The sequence below is a fragment of the Triticum dicoccoides genome, chromosome 2B (assembly GCF_002162155.2).
Source record: "Triticum dicoccoides isolate Atlit2015 ecotype Zavitan chromosome 2B, WEW_v2.0, whole genome shotgun sequence".
Taxonomy (NCBI): domain Eukaryota; kingdom Viridiplantae; phylum Streptophyta; class Magnoliopsida; order Poales; family Poaceae; genus Triticum; species Triticum dicoccoides.
Genome location: NC_041383.1, coordinates 439,564,500 through 439,588,155, shown reverse-complemented (window position 1 = coordinate 439,588,155; position 23,656 = coordinate 439,564,500). Strand labels below are relative to the sequence as shown.

At 44.6% G+C, this 23,656-nt stretch overlaps 2 protein-coding genes across 3 annotated transcripts; one reads left to right on the top strand and one right to left on the bottom strand.

Annotated features, from left to right (window-relative positions):
- The first annotated feature begins 6,213 nt into the window (after nt 1–6,213).
- LOC119364105 (mediator of RNA polymerase II transcription subunit 30-like) lies at nt 6,214–8,768 on the top strand. Its single transcript, XM_037629516.1, has 3 exons — nt 6,214–6,697; nt 7,357–7,434; nt 8,232–8,768. The coding sequence occupies exons 1-3, from the start codon at nt 6,338–6,340 to the stop codon at nt 8,328–8,330; spliced, it is 537 nt and encodes a 178-aa protein (XP_037485413.1). The 5' UTR covers nt 6,214–6,337; the 3' UTR covers nt 8,331–8,768.
- Nucleotides 8,769–9,156: 388 nt separating this feature from the next.
- LOC119364104 (calmodulin-binding transcription activator 4-like) lies at nt 9,157–18,146 on the bottom strand. 2 transcript variants are annotated; one of them, XM_037629512.1, is made up of 13 exons: nt 17,833–17,972; nt 16,980–17,105; nt 16,789–16,904; nt 15,576–15,664; nt 15,184–15,229; nt 13,737–14,196; nt 13,310–13,431; nt 12,363–12,779; nt 11,955–12,285; nt 11,612–11,870; nt 10,468–11,059; nt 10,002–10,328; nt 9,157–9,610 (listed from the first exon to the last, which is right to left on the bottom strand). In XM_037629512.1, the coding sequence occupies exons 1-13, from the start codon at nt 17,840–17,842 to the stop codon at nt 9,527–9,529; spliced, it is 2,979 nt and encodes a 992-aa protein (XP_037485409.1). In that variant the 5' UTR covers nt 17,843–17,972; the 3' UTR covers nt 9,157–9,526. The 2 variants fall into 2 exon arrangements, with proteins under 2 accessions (XP_037485409.1, XP_037485410.1); XM_037629513.1 differs by having other exon boundaries at nt 11,612–12,285; nt 17,833–18,146.
- Between the last annotated feature and the right edge of the window lie 5,510 nt (nt 18,147–23,656).

The window sequence follows — 23,656 nt, the reverse complement described above, 5'->3', positions numbered from 1 at the left end:
GGCGAACGAGCATGACCTGGATCACGTTGACAAGCTTGATGTTCTTGTCCTTCATGCTTTTGATGCATGTCTGGAGTCCGGTAAGCTCCGTAGAATCGTCCCAGGACAAGCCCTTCTTTTCCCAGGAGGTAAGCCGCATGGGGGCTCCGGATCGGAACTCAGGGGCCGCCGCCCAGTTGGCGTCGCGTGGCTCGGTGATGTAAAACCACCCCGATTGCCACCCTTTTACGTCTCCGCAAAGGAACCATCGAGCCATGTGACATTGGGCATTCTGCCCACCATGGCCCCTCCGCACTCCGCTTGTTGGCCGCTTACAACCTTCGGCTTCACGCAGAAGGTTTGCAGCCATAGGCCGAAGTGAGGCCGGATGTGGAGGAAGGCCTCGCATACGACGGTGAACACCGAGATGTTGAGGACGAAATTCGGGGCTAGATCGTGGAAATCTAGCCCGTAGTAGAACATGAGCCCGCGGACGAAGGGGTGAAGTGGGAACCCCAGTCCACGGACGAAGTGGGCGACGAACACGACCCTCTCGTGGGGTCCTGGGGTCGGGATGACCTGCCCAGCGTCCGGTAGCCGGTGCGCAATGTCTGCGGCCAAGTATCCGGTCGCCCGAAGATTTGTAACATGCCTCTCCTTGACGGTGGAAACCACCCACTTGCCTCCTGCTCCGGACATGTTTAGCCGTGCGGAGAAGACTTGGGCTTGGGCGTTGGAGCTCGAGGGGGAAAGAATGGGCAAGGAAGAAAGGAGGCGTGGGCGAAAATGGGGAAATCTTATCCCTTTATAGAGGCACTGAAAACGGTGCGCCTCCCCACTTGCCCGTTGGGAATCGCTTGCTTCCCAAGTGCCACAATTGATGGCGTGGTGGGATTACCCATACCCGTATTGATGAGAATCCCGCGATAAGGGGACATGATCTCTGCTTTGACAAGACGTGTCACAGAAACTGCCTCGTAATATGCACTGTAGCTGGTTGTGGGAAAACGGTTCGAGTAACGATCCGACCATAATAACATGTCACGTCATCAAAAAAGTTGTCAGCAGATTGCATTTGTGAAGTATCATTCTCTCTACAGCGGTGTGTAAAGATCATCTTGCAGATCCGGACATGGTCTACGTGTTCGCTAACTACTTTAGAGTATTCGGAGAAGGAACCCGCCTTGCAATGCCGAAGACAATTCTGCGCGCCGGACTCATCTCATTGAAGCCTGGTTCATGGGCTACTGAGGGAGTCCTGGATAAGGGGGTATCCGGATAGCCGGACTGTGTACAACGTCCGGACTATTGAAGCATGAAGATACAATACTCAAGACTTCGGCCCGTGTCCGGATGGGACTCTCCTTGGCGTGGAAGGCAAGCTTGGCGATCCGGATATTATGTTTCCTTCCTTGTAACTGACTCCATGTAAACCCTAGCCCTCTCCGGTGTCTATATAAACCGGAGAGGTTGGTCCTTAGAAGGCCGATCACAATTACAATCATACCATCATAGGCTAGCTCTTAGGGTTTAGCCTCTATGATCTCGTGGTAGATCTACTCTTGTACTACCCATATCATCAATATTAATCAAGCAGGAAGTAGGGTTTTACCTCCATCGAGAGGGCCCTAACCTGGGTAAACATCTGTGTCCCTTGCTTCCTGTTACCATCAGCCTTGACGCACAGATCGGGACCCCCTACCCGAGATCCGCCGGTTTTGACACCGACAATGCCCACGGATACTTGAGGTGACAATGGAGTATCTAGGTGACATTAGGGTTTTGGTTGATTTGTGTCTTAAGGTCTTATTATAGTATGAATTCTATGATAGATTGAACGGAAAGAATAGCTTCGTGTTATTTTACTACGTACTCTTGAATAGATAGAACAGAAAGGATAACTTTGAGGTGGTTTCGTACCCTACCATAATCTCTTCATTTGTTCTCCGCTATTAGTGACTTTGGAGTGACTCTTTGTTGCATGTTGAGGGATAGTTATTGATCCAATTATGTTATTATTATTGAGAGAACTTGCACTAGTGAAAGTATGAACCCTAGGCCTTGTTTCCTACCATTGCAATACCGTTTACGCTCACTTTTATCGCTTGCTACCTTGCTGTTTTTATATTTTCAGATTACAAAAACCTATATTTACCATCCATATTGCACTTGTATCACCATCTCTTCGCCGAACTAGTGCACCTATGCAATTCACCATTGTATTGGGTGTGTTGGGGACACAAGAGACTCTTTGTTATTTGGTTGCAGGGTTGCTTGAGAGAGACCATCTTTATCCTACGCCTCCCACGGATTGATAAATCTTAGGTCATCCACTTGAGGGAAATTTGCTACTGTCCTACAAACCTATGCACTTGGAGGCCCAACAACGTCTACAAGAAGAAGGTTGCGTAGTAGACATCAGCCATCATCATCTTGTGCTTTTGATCTCCATCTCCAAAGCATCATCATGATCTCCATCGTCACCGGCTCGACACCTTGATCTCCATCGTAGCGTCATGGTCGTCTCTCCAACTATTGCTTCTACAACTATCGCTACCGCTTAGTGATAAAGTAAAGCAATTACATGGTGTTTGCATTTCACACAAAATAGCGACAACCATAAGGCTCCTGCCAGTTGCCGATAACTTTTACAAAACACGATCATCTCATACAACAACATATATCACATCATGTCTTGACCATATCACATCACAACATGCCCTGCAAAAACAAGTTAGACGTCCTCTACTTTGTTGTTGCAAGTTTTACGTGGCTGCTACGGGCTTCTAGCAAGAACCTTTCTTACCTACGACACAAAACCACAATGGTGATTTATCAAGTTTGCTGTTTTAACCTTCAATAAGGATCGACCACAGTCAAATTCGATTCAACTAAAGTTGAAGAAATAGACACCCGCCAACCACCTTTATGCAAAACTAGTTGCATGTCTGTCGATGGAACCGGTCTCATGAACGTGGTCATGTAAGGTTGGCCCGGGCCGCTTCATCCAACAATACCGCCGAATTAAAATAAGACATTGGTGGTAAGTAGTATGACGATCACTGCCCACAACTCTTTGTGTTCTACTCATGCATATCATCTACGCATAGATCTGGCTCGGATGCCACTGTTGGGGAATGTAGCATGCAATTTCAAAAAATTTCTACACTCACACAAGATCTATCTAGGAGATGCATAGCAACGAGAGGGGGAGAGTGTGTCTACGTACCCTCGTAGACCGAAAGCGAAAGCATTTCACAACGCGGTTGGTGTAGTCAAACTTTCTTCGCGATCCGATCATGATCCAACCGATCTAGTGCCGAACGGACGACACCTTCGAGTTTAGCACACATGCGGATCGATGGCGTCTCCTCCTTCTTGCTCCAGCAAGCGGGAGAGGATAAGTAGATGGGATCACAACCAACATGACGGTGTGGTGGTGATGGTGGTGGTGGAGCACCGATAGCGCTTCGCTAAGCGTCGCTGGGACGAGGCGGTGGAACTACGGAGTAACGGGAGAGAGAGGGGCGCCAAGGGCTTGGTGTGTGATCTTGGGGCGCCCCCTCCCCTCTATATATAGGTGGAGGGGCGTGGCAAACAGCCCCTCCAAGCCCTAGGGCACAACTAAGGGGGAGAGGACTTGGACTCCAAGTCTAATCCTATTCCTACTAGGACTCCTTCCTTTTTTTGCCTTCCCTAGCCACATGGGCTTTTGAGGACTTGGTGCGCCTAGCCAAATAAGGCCATGTCACCTCCCCGCAGCCCATGCTAGCCCTTGGGTCATGGTGAACCAACTTGTGGACTTTCGGACCCCTCCGGAATCCTTCAGAACCTTCTAGAAGCTTCCCGGTACAATACCGAAAAAACTGCACCTTTTTCCAAAACCCAAAATATGACTTCCTATATATAAATCTTTACCTCTCGACCATTCCAAGACTCCTCGTGATGTCCAGGATCTCATCCAGGACTCCGAACAACATTTGTTTACCACTCATCAAATATCCCAATAATACTCTAGCATCAACGAACGTTAAGCGTGCGACCCTGCGGGTTCGAGAACTATGTAGACATGACCGAGACACTTCTCCGATCAATAACCAATAGTGGAACCTGGATGCCCATATTGGTTCCTACATATTTTACGAAGATCTTTATCGGTCGAACCATTATGACAACATACGTTATTCCCTTTGTCATCGGTATGTTACTTGCCCGAGATTCGATCGTCGGTATCTTCATACCTAATTCAATCTCGTTACCGGCAAGTTCCTTTACTCATTCCATAATGTATCATCCTGCAACTAACTCATTAGTCACTTTGCGTGCAAGGCTTTTTATGATGTGCATTACCGAGAGGGCCCAGAGATACCTCTCCGATACTCGGAGTGACAAATCCTAATCTCGATCTATGCCAACCCAACAAACACCTTCAGAGAAACCTATAGAGCATCTTTATAATCACCCATTTATGTTGTGACGTTTGATAGCACACAAGGCATTCCTCCGGTATCCGAGAGTTTTATAATCTCATAGTCGGTGGAATATGTATTTGACATGAAGAAATCAATAGCAATAAAACTGAACGATCATAATGCTAAGCTAACGAATGGGTCTTGTCCATCACATCATTCTACTAATGATGTGATCCCATTCATCAAATGACAAAACATGTCTATGGTTAGGAAACTTAATCATCTTTGATTAACGAGCTAGTCTTGTAGAGGCATAGTAGGGACACAGTATTTTGTCTATGTACTCACACATGTATCAAGTTTCCGGTTAATACAATTCTAGCATGAATAATAAACATTTATCATGAAATAAGGAAATATAAAATAACAACTTTATTATTGCCTCTAGGGCATATTTCCTTCAATTATGTCAAGCCATTCAGGCAAGTGGAGCTGTGTGGTGGGCCCATTTGGTGCCCCCTGCACCGTGTTATGCCCCCTCAACCTATTATATATTTCCTGAAACCCCCCGCACCAATTTTTCGCGATTTTTCTGCCACCGCAAGTTCCTGTTTCGGGGAGATCCAATTGGAGGCCTGTTCCCGCGTGTTGTCGGAGGGAGAATCCATCATCGGAGCCATCTTCATCGACCTTGCTGCCACCATGTCCAGGTGTGAGTGGTTTCCTTAGGACGTTGGATTTCTAGCAGTAGCTAAATGACACCCTCTCCCTTATGCCTCAATACAAGGCTCTTGTGAGCTGCCTCACATGATCAAGATTAATTTGATGTAATCGGTGTTGTGTTTATTGGGATACGATGAATTGTCACTTTATGATCATATTTTTTCATGAATTTTATTGACTTTTCTATGGTTCCATTTGCTGCATAACTAAGTAGTCATATATGCTCACCGATCTATTTTTCTTCTTTGGCCAAGTTTGATTAGTAGTTCTTCAGAGTGAGTGGTGTATGATAGCGGGTTCAATCATGCAGTGTGCTATATACGAGTGACAAGAGGTGACAAGACATGTATTGTATTGTATTGTTGTTACTAAGAATAAAACAATGATTTTTTATCACGCTTGGGTGATAGTTTTATTGTCTACATTGTATCATGGTGCTTATTGCAATGCTATGTTTGTTATGAACTTAATACCCTGAGATGCATGTGGATAACAATCTTTGGGTTGAGTATTAGTTGTATATACTCTTGGATTAATAGTTTACATGTCACTGACATAATATCTATATTAGATTATGCCATGAGTGATCATAATCATAAATATTGCAATTTAATCGCCGTTGAACTGTTATTTGTTCACGACAACACATCTATTTTGCTTGGAGAGATGGCTCTAGTGATGAGACTATGTACCATTTTATTCTATCATTGCAATCAATCATTATTATTTTGTTTTCTCGATGTACCATTTTATGCTGTGAGTGGTGAGACTATGTACCTGAAATAACTCGTGCTTACTACTTTTCCAGCTTTTTTTCTCATGATAAAAATATATGCTTAGCTTTAGCATTTTCTCTATTCAGCTGATGTTGTTAATAAAATATTATTAGGACTTAAATATAATCTTCAAAATGTAGTAAATTATGTTATTTATCTTTCACAGTTTTGTATTCCATGACAACGCACTGGCATTCAAATAGTAGACACAAATTTATCCAAAAAAACTGTAGAGATTTTATTTTTGAGACATTTTTTTAGCAACTTTTGAGACATATAAATGGTGCTGGACGAGCGAGGCCAGACACGAGCCCAGTTTCGCCCTTTAAGCCCATTCGGCTCTTAACTAGGTCGACCCGGAAAGTGCTTAGCAAGCTACAGTAGCTACCAGGACCGAGCTAAGCTCAGATCGGCGGCCGAGAGCTAGGGTTCAGGCGAGATTAACTAATGGCCTCAGTCGCAGCTCGGCGGAGGCAGGAGCTGGCGGCGGAGGGCCAGCGGCACCTCGAGGAGACGATAGCCTCCGCTTTCCAGATCCTTTCCTCCATGAACGACGAGCTCTGCAACCCCGCGCTCTGGTCCTCCTCCGCCACCGCCACCGCCGCTTCCGCCGCTTCCGCCGCCTCCCAGCATCCCCACCACCAAAACGCAGCTCCCCCACCACCCCACTCCGCCGACTCCGACGCTGATGCCATGGGGGGAGCCGCGGGGGGCTCTGGTGGTTCGCTCGACGAGGCGAGGCACCGGTACAAGATCGCCGTGGCGGCTTTGCGCGCGTCCATTGCCGCGGTGTCGCCCTCTACTCAGGTGAGAACTTGATGGACTGGGCCATGCGATCCTAACATCTATCATACCGCGTGTGAACCTGAGGAGAATGTGCGGCGGGATCCATGTACCTTCGGTGGGAAAGATTGTAGAACAACTATCCGGATGTTAAATTAGGGACAGTTCAATGGTACAGCTTTGAAAAATGGCATTTCGATTTTGGAGATATGGGTCTATTTGAAACTAGTGAGTCAAGTGCCTTTTTCTTGTCTGACTCGATAATAAATCAATAAAATGCATAACATTTTTAGCAAACGAATTTTGCCACATTTGAGCAGTTGAAAATGCTAACCATTATTTCCCTAGAACAGAGGAGATATTGAGTTTTTGGTCATTAAATGGGGGCGAACAAGAACTTTGGGTAGATACGACTTGTTTATCCTACTATATATCTATATGAACCGAGATTTTGGTTTCGGGAAGGGGGTTGATTATCATCCTGCTCCGTGAACAGATTTATTACTAGTTATGCTTATGCCATTCTGGATAAAATTTGCTTGCTGTAGCTATGATTGAATCAACAGAACGAACATCCAGTGTCGATCTAATTCCCTCTGTTTCCACTTATATTAAAATCAGTGCTCGTGATTACTAGGTTCTCATTTTGTTACGCGTCTATAATTATGTCGGGATATTTTCAGGAGATGGGGCCAACAGAATCCAAAGGTGATCAAGCCGAGATTGAGAGATTGGAAGAGCGTGCATCTTCTTTGAGAAAGGTACTCCCTTGAGAAGGTCTAATCATTATGATTGATACCATTAGGCATGACTCAGGATATTATCAGGAACCAGTCAGTACTTGGTACCAGATCAGTCGTTGAACGTCAGATGCACCTCCAAGTAACCTATTTTGAATGAGATGTCCATATTGGTGCCTATGACATATTGATATATGGCTTGATAATTTTTTTAAATCTCATGACAAAAATGCCTCAAAAAACAGGCCGGTCTTTGGCTGCAAACCTAAAGTTTCCCAGACAGAGCCCCTCGTTCTTTTCTTTGTCTTGGTTCTGGTTTCCCAGTGCTTGGATTGTCTTGTTCATTCTGTTGTATACATGAAGAGTATGTTCATTCTACATGTTTCTGGAATTATTCTGGTAAAGGCGCAGAAGTGCATCTGTTTTTTATGTGCCATCATCTGCATGCCTTGAATTTACCAATGTTGATGTATGTCTTTAGAGCAGTGCAACAAGGTTTTCCAGAGGTTGGAGCGCACCATCCTTTCTATATAGAATTAAAAATGGATCATTTTAAGTACCCCTAGCAATCACTAGAAGCTATTCCAGTGTGTCCCTAGTGGAAGCTTCTCTGTATAGTACTTCCTCCGTCCCAAATTATAAGATGTTTTTGGTAGGCTAAAGTCTTATAATTTGGGACGGAGGTAGTAGCATCCATGCTGTCTGGAAGTTCAAATCGGCTGTATGGCAACTTACAATATCCGTCTTTTAATCCAGGAACATGTAACATAACGTACATTTTTCTGGTAAGGAAGTCTAACATTGGGATTCTGCTGCAGGAAATTGAAAGCAAAAACAAACAGCTGAAACTCCTCATCGATCAACTCCGTGATCTAATATCAGATATATCAATGTGGCAAAGCCCTTGCTCAGTGTGAGTTGTTGCTGCTAATCAATTCTTACAAGTCTCAAGGGATCTGACAGTTTGATGGGTGCCAAGGCCAAACTGCGTACGGCGCTCTCTTTAATTGGAGAGTGAATGGGATATGACCAAAGTAGATGCGATATGACCTGATCACTGTTACAAAATTGTGAAATTGTGCTGTATTGCCCTTAAGGATTTGAGAAATGTAACGAGTGGCGTTAAATGCAGCTTTGCTAGTAACCGGAACACGTGTAAGGTGCACCAATATGGCTATGGCCATAACAGGGGCTATCCTTCTATTTTCTCTGAGGATTCGACGTTGGCTCCAATGCTTGTGTATGCTCCCTTTCTTTTCTTTTGTGATCAATGTTTATGTGGACTTGTGTTCTGTCTGGAGCATATTCTTTTCTTTGAAGTGAAAGTGCTGAAAGATCGTGATATGCCTGTAAAATATTTGAGTCCATAGCTGTGCAATTGGTCTCCCATTCGATCGTATTTATTCAGAGGGAGTTCTGTAGAACTGATATCCTTCTAAGTTTTTCGCATGAGAGTTTTAGAGCCTTTGGAATGATGGAATGGCGCAAAGAATATGTTCTGTTCACATTCACGTGATAGAGGATTCCTGCCATTCGCTCTTAACCAAGAAACGCCTTCATGCAATACTGTAGTAAAACACCTACATCTATACTTCTTGCACATTAGGGACCCAGTAGATATGCCATACAATTTCTGCATTGTTTAGTTTTCCTTGTTTCATAACCAAATACATCTGCATCCAAAGATCAAACGGATCATCGAACAATCAATTTAGTTACTAGTAGCTCATGTGAACAATCCGGTTCTCGAAATTGCGTAGGCCATGCATCATTCAGTGGAAACGAAAGAATATGCTGACCAAATTCTACCGAGCAACCTTTAAGTTAAAATACCTGATATGGTGTTCATAACCTGCCATTCCCAATTACTCCGTAATACATAACTTACAGACAACACTACAGAGAACCGTCATCCTCTTTTTAGATAACAGAAGGGTGTTACTCCCGGCATCTACATCGTCCGATACAACCATCACTCTACAACAATCAGTCAAACACTGTACAAACTGGACACACGCTATCAGGTCACAGTGGGCTGCATACTGTACCAAAGACCTAGTTACTTCACATCATTCTAGGAAGCTCTGCAAACGCTCCTTGCGCCGCGCGCCTTTCAGCATGTGAACTTGTCGATTTCTACCAGTAAGTCATTATCAAGTATCGATGATGTTGCCTTATCAGATGCACCCAATTCAGCCTGCATTTAGACCAGCATCGTAAGTGCACTGCTGAGATTTGGTTTTGGATAGAAAGAACAAAACCAAATGCACTCTAATGCGTTCTACATAGCTGTCAACATTTGGAGTTCATCTATGAAAAATAAATGGTATTTTCTCTTCAGAAGTATTTTGTTTCAAATTGACACTGTGCATATCACTACTTTATGCTTTACACATCAAAGAGTAAGATTTCCCTACATATGGATTCGCCCCCTTGAAAGAGGTTAGCACCTCAGTCCTTTTGTTCTTTGAGAAAATTGCTCTTTATCTTTCTAATATTTCTAGATCATGGTATGAACTATAGTTTCATTGGGCAACTTGGCTTGTGATCACAACATTGTTTAAATGTCAAATCCATGAACTACTTACAGTTGCCTGGCGAAATTCCTCGAGCATTCTACGATACTGCATCCTTGCTTCAGGAGAGTCCACCATGGACAACACTCTTGACACAGACTCCTTCACAGATTCATCAACCTTCTGCCGACGGAAGATCTTGACTGCTTCATCATCATCGAAGTCATCATCGTCTTCCTCCTCTCCCTCTTCTGCTTCAATCATCACTGATTGTTCGGCTCGGAAGCCACGTAGGCCATGTCCTTTCCGGCGCCACCTTAGTATTACTTTCTCTAGCACACTAACAGTGCTTACAAATGTCTTGTACTTCTTTCTCACTTGGTGACCTCTTACATGAGCCTGTACAAAGTGAGGTCTTTAATGTTAGCAAAGTAAAACACAACCTACCTGATATCACGTACTAGTTCAAAGCCCAATCATATACCAGCAAGTTCAACTTGAATGCAGTTTTTAAACCAAATATTTATAACTCTGTTACCTGTATTTTAACCACATTTCTGCGCATGTGGAGAAAATTCTTGCGCCCTTTCCAACCTCTGTATTTCTTCTGAATTGAAACAGCTGCTTTATCACAAAACTGACCGTTCGAAACATGATGTTGGTAGTATAACCTTGATGCAGCTGCAAGTTCATCTATATCTTCTTGTGTCATCCCATATTCATCCTTAAGTCGAGCGTCCTTGTGTTGTCTCCTCCTGAAAGAAAAGGCACGGAAGGCATTCTGAATTCGTGCCGCTGCTTGAGCTGCATTTCTCACAGCCGCCAAAGAGTCTTTCAGTGAGAGTTCATCCTCTGTGCCCCCATGAAGTTGGGCACTCCTCTGAGATATGCTCTCTACTGCTCGCTCTGCTTCAATTGCAGCTAATCCATCTGAAATACCACTCTCTTCTATAGTCAGCGATGCAAGATAGCTAGTTAACGCCACTTCTGAAAGATAGCCGGCAAGGCCCACATGTCCTTGCTCAGAAGCCAGGAAAGCTGCTGATTTGCCCACTGGATCTTGTGCAGTGGGATCGGTGACTGCTGGAGCTGAAGCACCAGCAGCAAGAAGTGCAGCAACCATCTTTTCCCTGCAATAAAAACAGACTTACTTAACAAGGTTGCTTGCTAGTTCCATGCCAATAAATTGCAATACACGCTAACATATGGAGAGAGATGTAAAAAAATAATACACTGTCATTTCAAGATATGCTGATGTATTGCATTTTGTGTGCACAAAATTCATTAGTCAAGACATCTTGGATGCTAAAAGGTTATCTTTTCTATTCAACATACAGTGTCCATTTCTACTTCACTTGTGACCTACGTTCTGCAGTTGGGCATTACTTGTTACAAAGTTAGTGGCATGGGGGCTGAGAGTACCCAAGTACAACCACATTTGAAATTTTGGAAAAACAACGGTTTCTTCAGCCAATGGAAGAATATATTATTTGTTTATAAGAACTGTAAATAACTTTTTAGGAAGTTAAGAGTTATAATAAACAGGTTTGCTAAGGCACATCTAGATGTGCCTTAAGTATTGCACATCTAAATCCTATACCATTGATTTTACGTTAAGATTCGTCCTGGTTAGTCAAAACGGAATCTAAATAACCAGCGGTAGAATATATTTTTCTGATTACCTTCCATAATAAGCAGCCCAATGAAGTGCAGTCCATCCATTCGAATCACGCAAATTTATGCCAACGCCAGCACTGAGAACTGAAGACAGTGCCCAGTCATAGCCCAACGCAGAGATTAAGTGTATGATACCTTGCTCATTTTTGGACAGAGAACACGTTCCATCATCTCCTTGGAGCCTCAATGATAACCACTGTTGTAATTTACTTTTCAGCAATTCCTCCATGATCCAATCAACCCTGCTTAGTGGATTTTCACATCCTACATCAAGTTCATTAATCAACCGCTGCCAGTTATCCTCATTCATTTTAAGTTTTGGACTCTGTCCAGGCTGAGGATCATCACCTGAAGCTGCAGAGGATCCGTTGTCACACAAAAGTATTCTTGCAAACTTGGCAAGAAGTGACAACTCTTCAGTAGACTTCATAGATGACGGTGCGAAATCTATGAAACTAGAGGCCGTTGACTTTGCACGGAACTCAAAGTCCTTGATTTCACTGCAAACTTTTCTATTCCCAGTGGTAATACAGAGTGTGAGCTTTCCGGCACTGTGTAGTGGCGTGTGGCAGCGGAGAACACCTGGCTGAACAATTTCAACAGGCACCTCAGTGTCACCGAACATTACTGCCCAGCATATATTCGACGGGTCACACAAGAAATCTCCAGTAATGATGACCTGCATTGAGAGAGGAACAACAAGACGTAAGAATAGTTGGTGTTAAGACGTAGAAAGCTAAAATGTTTGTGGTGTACCTTGGTGACCTCATAGCAGAATGCCCATTCTGGAGAGATCTCACGAATGCTAAACTGTTGCTTCTGTTTCACGGTTAATCTTGTATCTTCTTCGGAGGACGGTTCAAACTGGCCATTGTCGAAGAACTCTGATATTTCATAGCCACATGAATTGCTTTGGTACAAACTGCTTTGAAGTGTTACAGGTGTTGTTCTTTGCCAATCCGGGTTCAGACAGCTTTCAAGACTACTGTCATGAGCTGAAAGAGTATTAATGCCATTGATTCCTTCATCTCTTGGTATATAAGATGGTGAGTCGATAGGGTCTTCTGATCCCAAAAGAAATCTTTTAGCGGCAGAAATTTGCAGCTGCAAATTACTGCTGTCTAGGCCTCCTGGTGGTTGATATTCCGAACTTTGCTGATAGTGGGCACCAAACTGTTCATGGTAAAATGTAGGTGTCAACACAGTTCACTGAGGGTGGTAACAAAGAAAGAATCACCACTCTTTACATAGTAAAACAACTGTTATAGTTCTGGGCATGGTAAAGTACGTTCTGACCACAATTTTGACATGGAGCCAACAAGATGGTTAGGACATTTCATTTTATGCATTCTGTTACTAAAGTACTCCCTCCGTCTCAAAATTCTTGTCTTAGATTTGTCCAAATACGGATGTATCTAGTTATGTTTTAGTGTTAGATACATCCGTATCTAGACAAATCTAAGACAAGAATTTTGGGACGGAGGGAGTAGTACTATCATGGCCCAAACCTTAAATGCACAGCAACTTAAATGCCCTCGATGAATTAGTTAAAGAAAGTGTCTTTCAAGGTATTAGACCATGAAGACTTTGCAGGTATCCCTCTTAAAAAAGCAATCAGAATAACACAGTAGACTCTTCACAACTCATTCTTTACGTTGAAGAAATCACACGAGGATAATAAAAATCAGTCACCATTTCCTTACCTGGTATGTAGATGAAGCTGGCAAACCTAAATCGGACTGCAGAACATTTTCCCATGATGATGATATCCCCCTGCCAACACCATGAGCTCCTTCTGGTCGAATTTGATTTGCTTCATCGTCACCTGAATAAGGATGCGTATGATTTAATTTACAATATCAGACAATCAATAAGTTAGTCCAGAGTATGACGCCTTATAGTGTGTATTGACGTCTCTAGATGAAACTTTTGGCACAAAATTAAGTGATATCAAGACGCCGGCAAAAAAGGTTGAATCACAAAGGTGTACTGTGAGGAGAGAAACTTTTGGCAAATCAAGCACAAAGCATGCTTGTCAGTATGCCATTTTTATTTATCAATCTTGATATTCTAGTTTAGCTTTTCCATGTATCTAGCTTGGAAGATATGCAGGGTTACCAGAAACTTTACCTAGACTGTTGCTTGTCTGATTTCCCTGTACATCTGCAGCCTCAGTATTTGTAGTGAAGTCCAAAGAACGCGCTTGATTTATGTAAATGTAGTCATCATCACCCAAACTTAACTGCTCAGCAATGCTCTTCAAAGCTTGGTTGAGCCCAGATGTGTTTGTAGAATCATTATTATTTACCATGCAAAATTCGGAACTTCGTTCCAGACTACTCTGGTCAAGCTCTGGTATCCCCATTACAGTTGATTGCTGAAGCTCCGGTATGCTTAGTAGAACGCCACTGTCATGGTTTTCCTCTTTGTTTGCAGAATAAGAACTTACTTCAGTTACAGAACTCTGGTGGGATTCATTGCCCTCGCTAAAGTCTGATGTGGAGCCGTGCTTTCCATGTATGTCATTTGGATAACTCAAGGTCGAAAGAGATCCCGCAGATCCATTTGACAATGTTGAATAATATCGCCCCTATAAGAAAGTTCCATGCAAAAAAATATACTCATTGGATGTGCTCCCATTGTATTCAAATTAAAAAGATTGGATGGAAATAATTTATCACTATACAAGAGAGTGAGATCAAATCAAATAGATTTGAATACTACTTTCAAGTTCATATTAAATTGCTCATAATCAATAGGTGAGATCAAGGTGCCGCATTCGTTTGGAGGGATCGAAATTCTCACGTCAATTGAGATAAAAAGAAAAGATCACTGCTTATTTTTGCCAGGGTCAGATTTGGACGTTGAAGATTAGTTTAAGAGAAGACCTGCACCACTATTTTGTGAAACCAGATTATAACAGTGTGGATTAGTTACAAAGAAAAAAAAATCCACTTCAGTTATTTGGTGGGAACAGATTATAATTGTGTAGATAGGAAATGTCGTAAGAATCCTATTAAAAGACCCAATTACGCAAATGGTCGTAAGAAATTTCTCTGGAATAGTGCAATGACCTTATCTAATCCATTATGAAAATGTTTAAGGCGCAGGGCAGCAGTTATCACTTATATTATATGTGTACAACCATAACTGTAAGTTTCCACTTCTATTTATTCGGTGTTTTACGTGCAATATTACAAGAGCACTCTGCAACAAGTGATTGCTCTGTGGAAGAGAACCACGGTCAGGTTTGACACTTCCTAATGATAGATTGTATAACTTAATCCTGATATGGACTCATGCTGATAAGTGTTATTGAATATTCATTTTAGTGAGATGACTGAAATGCTGCACTGGTTAACATTTTAGCACATGATGACCAGTTCAATTTCAGCATGAGCTGATACTGTTGATTAGCCTTTTACATGTGGATATGTTAGCTCACTCAGTCAAGTTCTCTCACTATTTATTTCCCACTTCCCAGACAGATGATTTGACCAGATAATACCAGAAAAATATTCACAGGAAAGGATATCATGGCAATCTATATTTGCTCCCAAAGATAATACTCACATACCTCGGCTACTTCTCTATACTGTACCAGCACAATGTGGTCGTATGCACTGCAGAAAAGGAGAATATGTATTATAATAAATAGTACCAATCGCTCTTCTTTGCATAGAAAAATGTTTGCAATGTTTCCTAGATAGCAAATGAATAGCAAGTACTCCCTCCGCTCACTATTACAAGACGTTCACTATTTTCGTGTGTTTCTTCACTCATTTCAGTCCGTATATAGTCCATATTGAAATATCCAAAACATCTTATATTTGTGAACGGAGCAAGTAGCACTCAGGCATCTTAGCACAATTGCAACCTAACGGTAACATAAAATTATAAATGGCATAGTTCACAATCTCAAAGAAGTCTTAAGATACTGAGATAGCTTAATGGCGAAGCTGATCTTACGGTTCCAGCATCCAGAAACATCGTCTCTGAAAATATGGATTTTGCTCTCCATGAGCATAGTAGCAACTCAGAGCATCAATATTTCCAACCTGCATTGATATGAAAATGTCATATACTCCCTCCGTCCGGAATTACTTGTCATCGAAATGGATGAAAATGAATGTATATAAAACTAAAATGCATCTAGATACATTCATATCTATGACAAGTATTTCCGGACGGAGGGAGTATAAGATTAAGTGCTAAGTGTGTTGATTAACAACTAATTCTGAAGTTCTACTTATAAACTTTTCGGTAAAATCCATTACTCCCTCCGATCCATATTAATTGTTGCTGATTTAGTACAAAGTTTCTAAAAAAAAAAGGGGCAGCCCCAGTGCATGTAGCTCCCGCTTGCGCAGGGTCTGGGGAAGGGTCCGACCACTTTGGGTCTATTGTACGCAGCCTTTCCCTACATTTCTGCAAGAGGCTGTTTCCAGGACTTGAACCCGTGACCATGAGGTCACAAGGCAGCAGCTAACCATACAACATCTTCTCATTTCTAGGCATGTGTATTAGCACTGCTGTGATTGCTAAGATATCACAACATACATAGACACATGTATTGCTAAAAGAAAGGAACAAGCCCAATACACTGTTTGCAAGAACAGTAGATGTAAGACTCCTGTCACTTGCACTGTCTCTCATAAATTAAAGTTATCTCTAGAATTAAATATTCAAATTCCAAACCATAAGTAAGTTATCTGCAGAGAACACCAAATAAAGATATTTCAGCTATACAATATTCAGGTAAAAGAATGATCGCAAAAAAAATCAAGTAAAAGAATGACTAAAAAATGACATAGTTGTTTCTTGTTGCCTTGTCCCAATTCCAATGTATTGCTTGCCAGAGCAGTAAAAACTATACGGTAAAGCAGATTGGGCAAAGATATCCATTTAAGAACTATAAATGAATATGTACAAATGTCAACGCAATTCAACTAAATGGATGTGAATGATCTGAATAATTTGTGATATTTTATTTTCCAGACAACATCACACAGACTGTACAATTGTGTCGCTACTTGCAAGGATGATGCATTATTAGAAGGAACTTGCACACCTAGTGACCCGACAAGTCCTGACAGACGGCAACCTCTCTTGTTGGCAAGAGTGTTGACAAGACAAAATAACTGGAATACTGTGACACTATACTGAGCTTTCTGAAGCAAACCTTCAATCGCTCGTGAGCCTCCCCGACAGTTCTTCCGTCTTTCTTCCTTCGCCATGCATAACCATCTTTCCGGAAAAACCGATTCACACGGCGATTGTAAAGGAATAATGCACCACCTAGAGAACAAATGACGCTGTTATTGTAAAATATAAGTAAAAGCAAATTTCTCAAAATTAAGGAGATGTGCTTACTGGGTGGCTTATTCGGTGGCTCGTGGGTGATCTGGAGCTGCTCATGATTCAACAGGATATAGTAGACTTCAGAAGGCTTTAACCACCTGCTCTTTGCTTCTCTGAGAAGCACGTTGATGTCGAAACCTAAGCGAGGAAGAACTGGAAGATAAGATAAAGTAGTAGTCGGTTGTGTACCAGGCCCAAAATTAAGGTAACCTTTAGTTATGCATGAGTTGAAGCAATCAATCATTCTCTCCTCGAAACAATGATGCTACATAAAGCTGGGAAGTCAAACATGATCCAATGTTTGCACAAGCACAACAATATGGTGAAGACCAGGATTACTTGAAATCCTAAGACAAGCCTAGTGCCACCCAACAAATCTTAATGAAAATAATAGTTCTGCTTCCAGAAGTTTATACTCTACATTCGATCAGAATTAAAACGGAAATATTTAAGACTTGGAACCCTAGGTCATGGAAAACAAGCTGATTAAACCATCTTGAGCAACAGTTGAACTCTTCTTTGATTAAACGGTACTGTAGCAGTTACGGCCATTGACCTTGTAATAAGAATTAAAAAATAGAGTATAACATGAAAAAATGGCCCCGGCTACTGAAAAGGATCGGCTGCAGACCAAATTTGATCATCGCCGCAATAATATTAGAAGGGCCCAAGAAAGAGCAATTCCAAGGTGAAATACACAATCTAGCGTTAAATGCCTTACACAAGAAGAAGAAGGCCTCCTTGCTACTGCATCAACCTTAACAAGCACTAGACTCCCCGGTCAAGAAGTCGAGTCCCGCCCAGGTCAACTCACAAGCCCTACCAAAGAATCAAACGGAACAAAGGATGAGAGAGCTCCACTCACTCTGGCTCATGGTCACTTGCGGAGATCCGGCCGCCTCGAAGCTCTCATGGAAGGAGGGGGTTGGACGAGAACTCCACGAAATGGAAGCCCCGACTCCAAACAAACAAGAACTGAAACAGTAAGGAAGCAAGTGGGTGAAGGCGCTGATGCTGCTTGTGCTTGGACTTGGATGGGGGGGTAGGATAGCACCAAGGGTTCTTTCCCAGAAAAGTGCAACAGCTGGGACGCAGGAGGGGAAGAGAAGTTGCTGTGACCCGAGATGGAGTGGGGATCGGCTCGGCTCCTTCCTTCCGTTCCGTGATTCAAGAATCAACGCGGAGAAGGAGACCCGCTGTTTTGTCCCCTTGTGTTGTCCACCCCAAAGTACTGGTACCGAATAAAGTGGTGCTGCATTGTACGCGCGCACGTGGAAATTCCACCGTGCAAGGCCGACACCTGCCTTCTTGAGGCTCTAGACTCCGGCACCCCAAACCAGTCTCAAACACTTGGGCGGACGGTCTGATTACTGACCGGTCATAAAAATTCAATTTAGATGGGCACTTCAAAAGGGGCTCAAACAGGCGAACTAACCGGTGCCTCTCATATCCAGCTCAAATATGTCGCGGATATGGGGCACCGGGCGTGCCCGGACGCGTCCGTCATGTCAGACTGATGATGAAGTCCTACGCGGAATCGCCCAGAAACCCGACGATCCGACGGACATCTCCTCATGTGGGGGGTGTGAATGCCACGTGACGCCGCTTCGGCTTGCCGTCCGAGGCCAAATTCGGCTATTTAAACCGGTTGGCGTCCCTCAACCCTAGCCCATCCACCTCCCCCCTCTCCGCGCCGTCAGCCTGAGCCCATCTACCTTCTCTCTCCCGCTCTTCCCACGCTCTTTGGCTTCGCCATGGTCCGGCAGAAGATAACCACGTACGTTATGCTCACGCCAGAGCGCCAGTACTAGATCGAGGAGGAGATCCAGGCGAGGCGCACTACATGCCCCGCCGGCATCACTACCGGGCTGCCTTCGGACTCGTCAAAGCCGAAGGAGGAGGAGGATGAACAGGCGGTGGAGGAGGAGGGACAGAAGCAGCAGCCGACTCCCATGGAGGTGGCGGATCCGGAGGAGGACGAGGCGGAGCAGCCGGAGCTGGAGCTGGCGCCGGCTCCGGGTTTCAATATGGAGGACGTGGAGGCGGAGTTCGCCGTCGCCCAAGCGGCCGATATGGCGGAGTAGTAGGCCATCCTGGAGTCCATCCAGAATGAAGCCTATGTGGAGGCCAACCGACAGTTCATCCGGCAGGGACGAGCGGCGACCGTCGCGCTCTTCGACGAGGTCGAAGCGGAGATGGATGCGGAGGCTGACGCGGAGGAGCCGAAGCTACGGCTGCGGCCCATGTACCTGGAGCCGGGCACGGAGATAATGGACACTAGGGTAGTTGATCTACGTAGTATGTGGATTTTATCCTGGAGATAATGGACACTAGGGTAGTTGATCTACGTACTATGTAGATTTTATCCTTTTCATGCTTTTATATGGATTTAAGATTTCTAATATGAGGTATCTGGATGCAAATGAGAAAATTTTAGGATTGGCCGGCCACTGCCCGAGGACATGCCTGGGCGCGTCCGCGGGCGTTTCAGGGTCCGGATTTTCCTAGTCCAGTTGTAGATGCTCTTAGTTTAGACTGGTATAAGGGCATCACCAAAGCTGACTCTTAAAGTGTTAGCATACATTCGGACCGCGCTGTCCAGACCCTGGAAACCATCCAACACCAAACTCATCCGTCCATGGAGTAGTCCGGACCATGTTTTTCCCACAAACTGGAACCAAGCGTGGGGACTATGTGGGAGTTTGGACACGAGACACATCTGACTCTTAAATCCATGGCCCACCCAAAAGGAAGGCGCATCCCACACTTTTGTAGCATCCTGCATTGTTTCTGCGCCAAAATCCCCCACTCTCTTCTTCCATCATGCCAGTCTTCACCCAATTCCCGCTCTTTTTTCCACATTCTTCTTCGCTCCCGATGTCGATGCATGGAACCGGACGAGAACCAGCCAGAGATGGAGGTGGTGGAGGTGCAGGAGGATCCGAGCATCACGCTCACCCAGAAGATCAACTCGGTGACACGACAAAATCACCGCGTCAAAGCGAAGGCCGCAAAGGAGGAAAAACTCAGGAAGTGGAAGGCCAGCGAAGGGCGTGCTGATGGAGGCCGTGACGGTGGGCGTGCTGGTCGCGGCCAAGGCTGCGGAGCCTCGATGGTGTCGCCTACCGTCCAGATGCCGCCATGGCTGGAGCATTACAAGGTTGGGTACAACTTCGCCACCAAGTAGCTCGATAGGTAGTCCACGACAACCGCCGCCGGGGGTGACTCCCGGATAATTAAGCTACAGTGAACATCTGCTAATGATGCCACATCACGTCGGTTACTGTTGATAAACTCGCAATGATTCGAGACCGATTCAAATTCAAATTAAAAATCACGTCAAACGGTAAATGTTTTCAAACATTAAAACTAAAATGTTCTAAATGTGTCAGATAAATCATACGTAATTGTGGTGGAGAAACCAAACTTTGCTAAAGTGTTTAAAGGCTCTAAAATAGTTAAAACAATTAGATAAACACATATTGAATTTTATAAAATATTAAACTATTTTATTATGGATTAAGAATTACCGTGGCAGTATTATAATTATAAATACAAATTTAGGTACCAGTGATAATTTTTATAAAACTAAAACTAAAACAGAACTAAAAAAAGAGAGAACTAAAAAAATAAAATAAAAGAACAACAAAAGGTTTCCCCTCGCTGGGCCTCGGCCTAGCTGGCCACTGGGCTAGCCAGGCCGGCCCAGTCGGCGCCCCCATAACCCCCCGACTCGCCCGTGACCTAGACCGGTCCACCCACCCCACTTCCCCAACGATTCACTCCTCCCCTTCCTTCCCCCGTCTGGATCGGGATCGGGGCAATCGCGCCTCCGACCCCGCCGACACCGATACCGCGCGCCACCCCGCCGCACATCGCCGACGCCCCGAAGCCTGCTGCCGTCACCGAACCTCCCGTGCCTCTCCCTCGCCGGACCTCCCTGCACCTCGACGCCCCCTTCTCGCCAGCGCATGTGAGCGCTCCCCCGTCCTTCCTCTCTCTGCTCGTTGTGGCCGCGTCCGCTTGCCCCATCACGCTTCGGTGAGTTCACATTGGTCGTGCCCGTGAGCCCCGGCCGCGCCCGCGCACGCCCACTGCTGCTCTCTGCCACCGCTGCGCGCGCCTTGCTGCTCCCCTGGACACACCTATCTGCACCGGCGCGCCGCCGCGCCTGGCCACAGCCGCTGCCCGCCCGCGAACTCGCCTCCGCGCACGACTGCCTACTCGTGGCCTCGCCCCCCTGCTCACACCTCTCGCCTCACTCGCCCGTTGTCGCCGCCCTCACCCTCCCGCTGGCCGTTGCCTGCGCGCTCCATGGTCGCTCGCTGCTGCTGTAGCTGCGGTGCTACCTACCTCCGCACCCAGGCGCGCTCCACTGCTGCCCCTATCCTCTGCTGCCTTCAATGCTGCTACTGCCCCCTGCTACCGTCGCTGGCTGCCGCCGCCGCACCGCACGCATCGGCGCCCCTGCCCCGTGCCCACCTCTAGCCGTCGTCGGGAGCGGCCGGAAGAGCCACACGGCGAGCTCGGCCTCGCCCCCGTTCGCTTGCTGATGTGGCATGGATTAACTTAGCGCTAACCACCCCCATGCCACTGACACTAGACCCCACCGAATAATTAGATTAACTAAAACGTTAATAGACCCCTGTTAAATAAAACTGGCACTTATAGTTGGGTCCCACCACCAATTAAACTAGATACGCAAAATCAATTAAACTACTGTCAATGACAACTGGGCCCCGCTGACACTGTTCATCAATGGACCAGTCAAAGTTGACTGGGTCAATTGGGCCCTCTGGCCCCACATGTCATGCACATGCACACATTGCTGGGTACACTCATGTGTACCCATAGCAATTTACTTGTTTATTAATTCGAATTAAATTTAATTCTAGGATTTCAGAAATGTTTAAAACTTCAGAAAGTCATATAAAATAAACCGTAACTCGGATGAAAATACTTTATACATGAAAGTTGCTCAGAAAAATGAGACGAATCCGAATACGCAGTTCATTCATCCGCCACACGCGCCTAGTATAGTGAACATGGAACCACCCCTCCATTTCACCTGTCTGAAAGTGCCAAACTTGGGGAAAACATTCCCGGATGTTATCCTGATAACCCACAAGTATAGGGGATCGCAACAGTTTTCGAGGGTAGAGTATTCAACCCAAATTTATAGATTCGACAAAAGGGGAGCCAAAGAATATTTACAAGTATTAGCAGGTGAGTTGTCAATTCAACCAGACCTGGAGATTAATTATCTGCAGCAAAGTTATCAGTAGCAAAGTAGTATGATAGTTTTGATAATAGTAGCAGCAGCAATAGTAACGGTAACAATGATAGCAGCGATTTTGTAGCAGTAACGATAGCAGTAGCAGCAATAGTAACTTAGCAGGAATAATATAAGGTAAATTCGTAGGCATTGGATCAGTGATTTATTGGATGATATTCATCATGAGACAGTCATAACCTAGGGCCATACGACACTAGCTCCAGTTCATAAATATAATGTAGGCATGTATTCTGTAAATAGTCATACGTGCTTATGGAAAGAACTTGCATGACATCTTTTGTCCTACCCTCTCGTGGCAGCAGGGTCCTATTGGAAACTAAGGGATATTAAGGCCTCCTTTTAATAGAGAACCGGAACAAAGCATTCGCACACGGCGAATACATGAACTCCTCAAACTACAGTCATCACCGGGAGTGGTCCCGACTATTGTCACTCCAGGTTTGCCGGATCATAACACGTAGTAGGTGACTATAACTTGCAAGACCGGATCTAGAATATGAATATAATGGTAATAACATAAATGGTTCAGATCTGAATCATGGCACCCGGACCCAAAGTGACAAGCATTAAGCATGGCAAAGTCATAGCAACATCAATTTCAGAACATATGGATACTAGGGATCAGGCCCTAACAAAACTAACTCGATTACATGATGAATCTCATCCAACTCCACACCAACCAGCGAGCCTACGAAGGAATTACTCACTCCTGGTGGGGAGCATCATGGAATTGGCGATGGAGAAGTGTTGGTGATGACGAAGATAGAAGACCCCCCTCTTTGGAGCCCCCAAAAGGATCCAGATCTGGCCTCCTGATGAAGAACAGGAGATGGCAGCGGCTCCATCTTGTGAAACACGATAATTCTTTCTTCCCCGTTTTTTTCTGGAAAAATAGGATTTTATAGCGTTGGTTTCAGGGTCTACGGGGCCACCAGGTGGGGATAACCCACCTGGGCGCGCCTGGAGGGGGTGGCACGCCCTGGTGGGTTGTGCCCACCCAGGTGCCCCCTCCGGTGGTCCTTGGCTCCAGAAATTCTCTTTTATTGTATAAAAATCCTCGCAAAGTTTCGTTCCATTCCGAGAACTTTTATTTCTGCACGAAAACAACACCATGGTAGTTCTGCTGAAAACAATGTCAATACGGATTAGTTTCATTCAAATCATGCAAATTAGAGTCCAAAACAAGAGGAAAAGCGTTAGGAAAAGTAGATACGATAGAGACGTATCAACTCCCCCAAGCTTAAACCTTTGCTTGTCCTCAAGCAATTCAGTTGATAAACTGAGAGTGAAAAAGAAAAAACTTTTACGAACTCTTTTGCTCTTGTTTCATAAATAAGCTTAAACAACACCCAGGTTTTCAGCAAAAAATATAACTAACCATGTCGACAATAAC

Bases quoted from the DNA above. Each gene is read 5' to 3' on its own strand.
- LOC119364105 (XM_037629516.1), top strand. From the start codon at position 6,338: ATGGCCTCAGTCGCAGCTCGGCGGAGGCAGGAGCTGGCGGCGGAGGGC. The intron at 6,698-7,356 runs GTGAGAACTTGA...GGATATTTTCAG, and splicing joins CGGTGTCGCCCTCTACTCAG to GAGATGGGGCCAACAGAATC. The intron at 7,435-8,231 runs GTACTCCCTTGA...ATTCTGCTGCAG, and splicing joins GTGCATCTTCTTTGAGAAAG to GAAATTGAAAGCAAAAACAA.
- LOC119364104 (XM_037629513.1), bottom strand. The intron at 15,230-15,575 runs GTAAGATCAGCT...CCTTTTCTGCAG, and splicing joins TGTTTCTGGATGCTGGAACC to TGCATACGACCACATTGTGC. The intron at 13,432-13,736 runs GTAAAGTTTCTG...ATCCTTATTCAG, and splicing joins TCAGACAAGCAACAGTCTAG to GTGACGATGAAGCAAATCAA.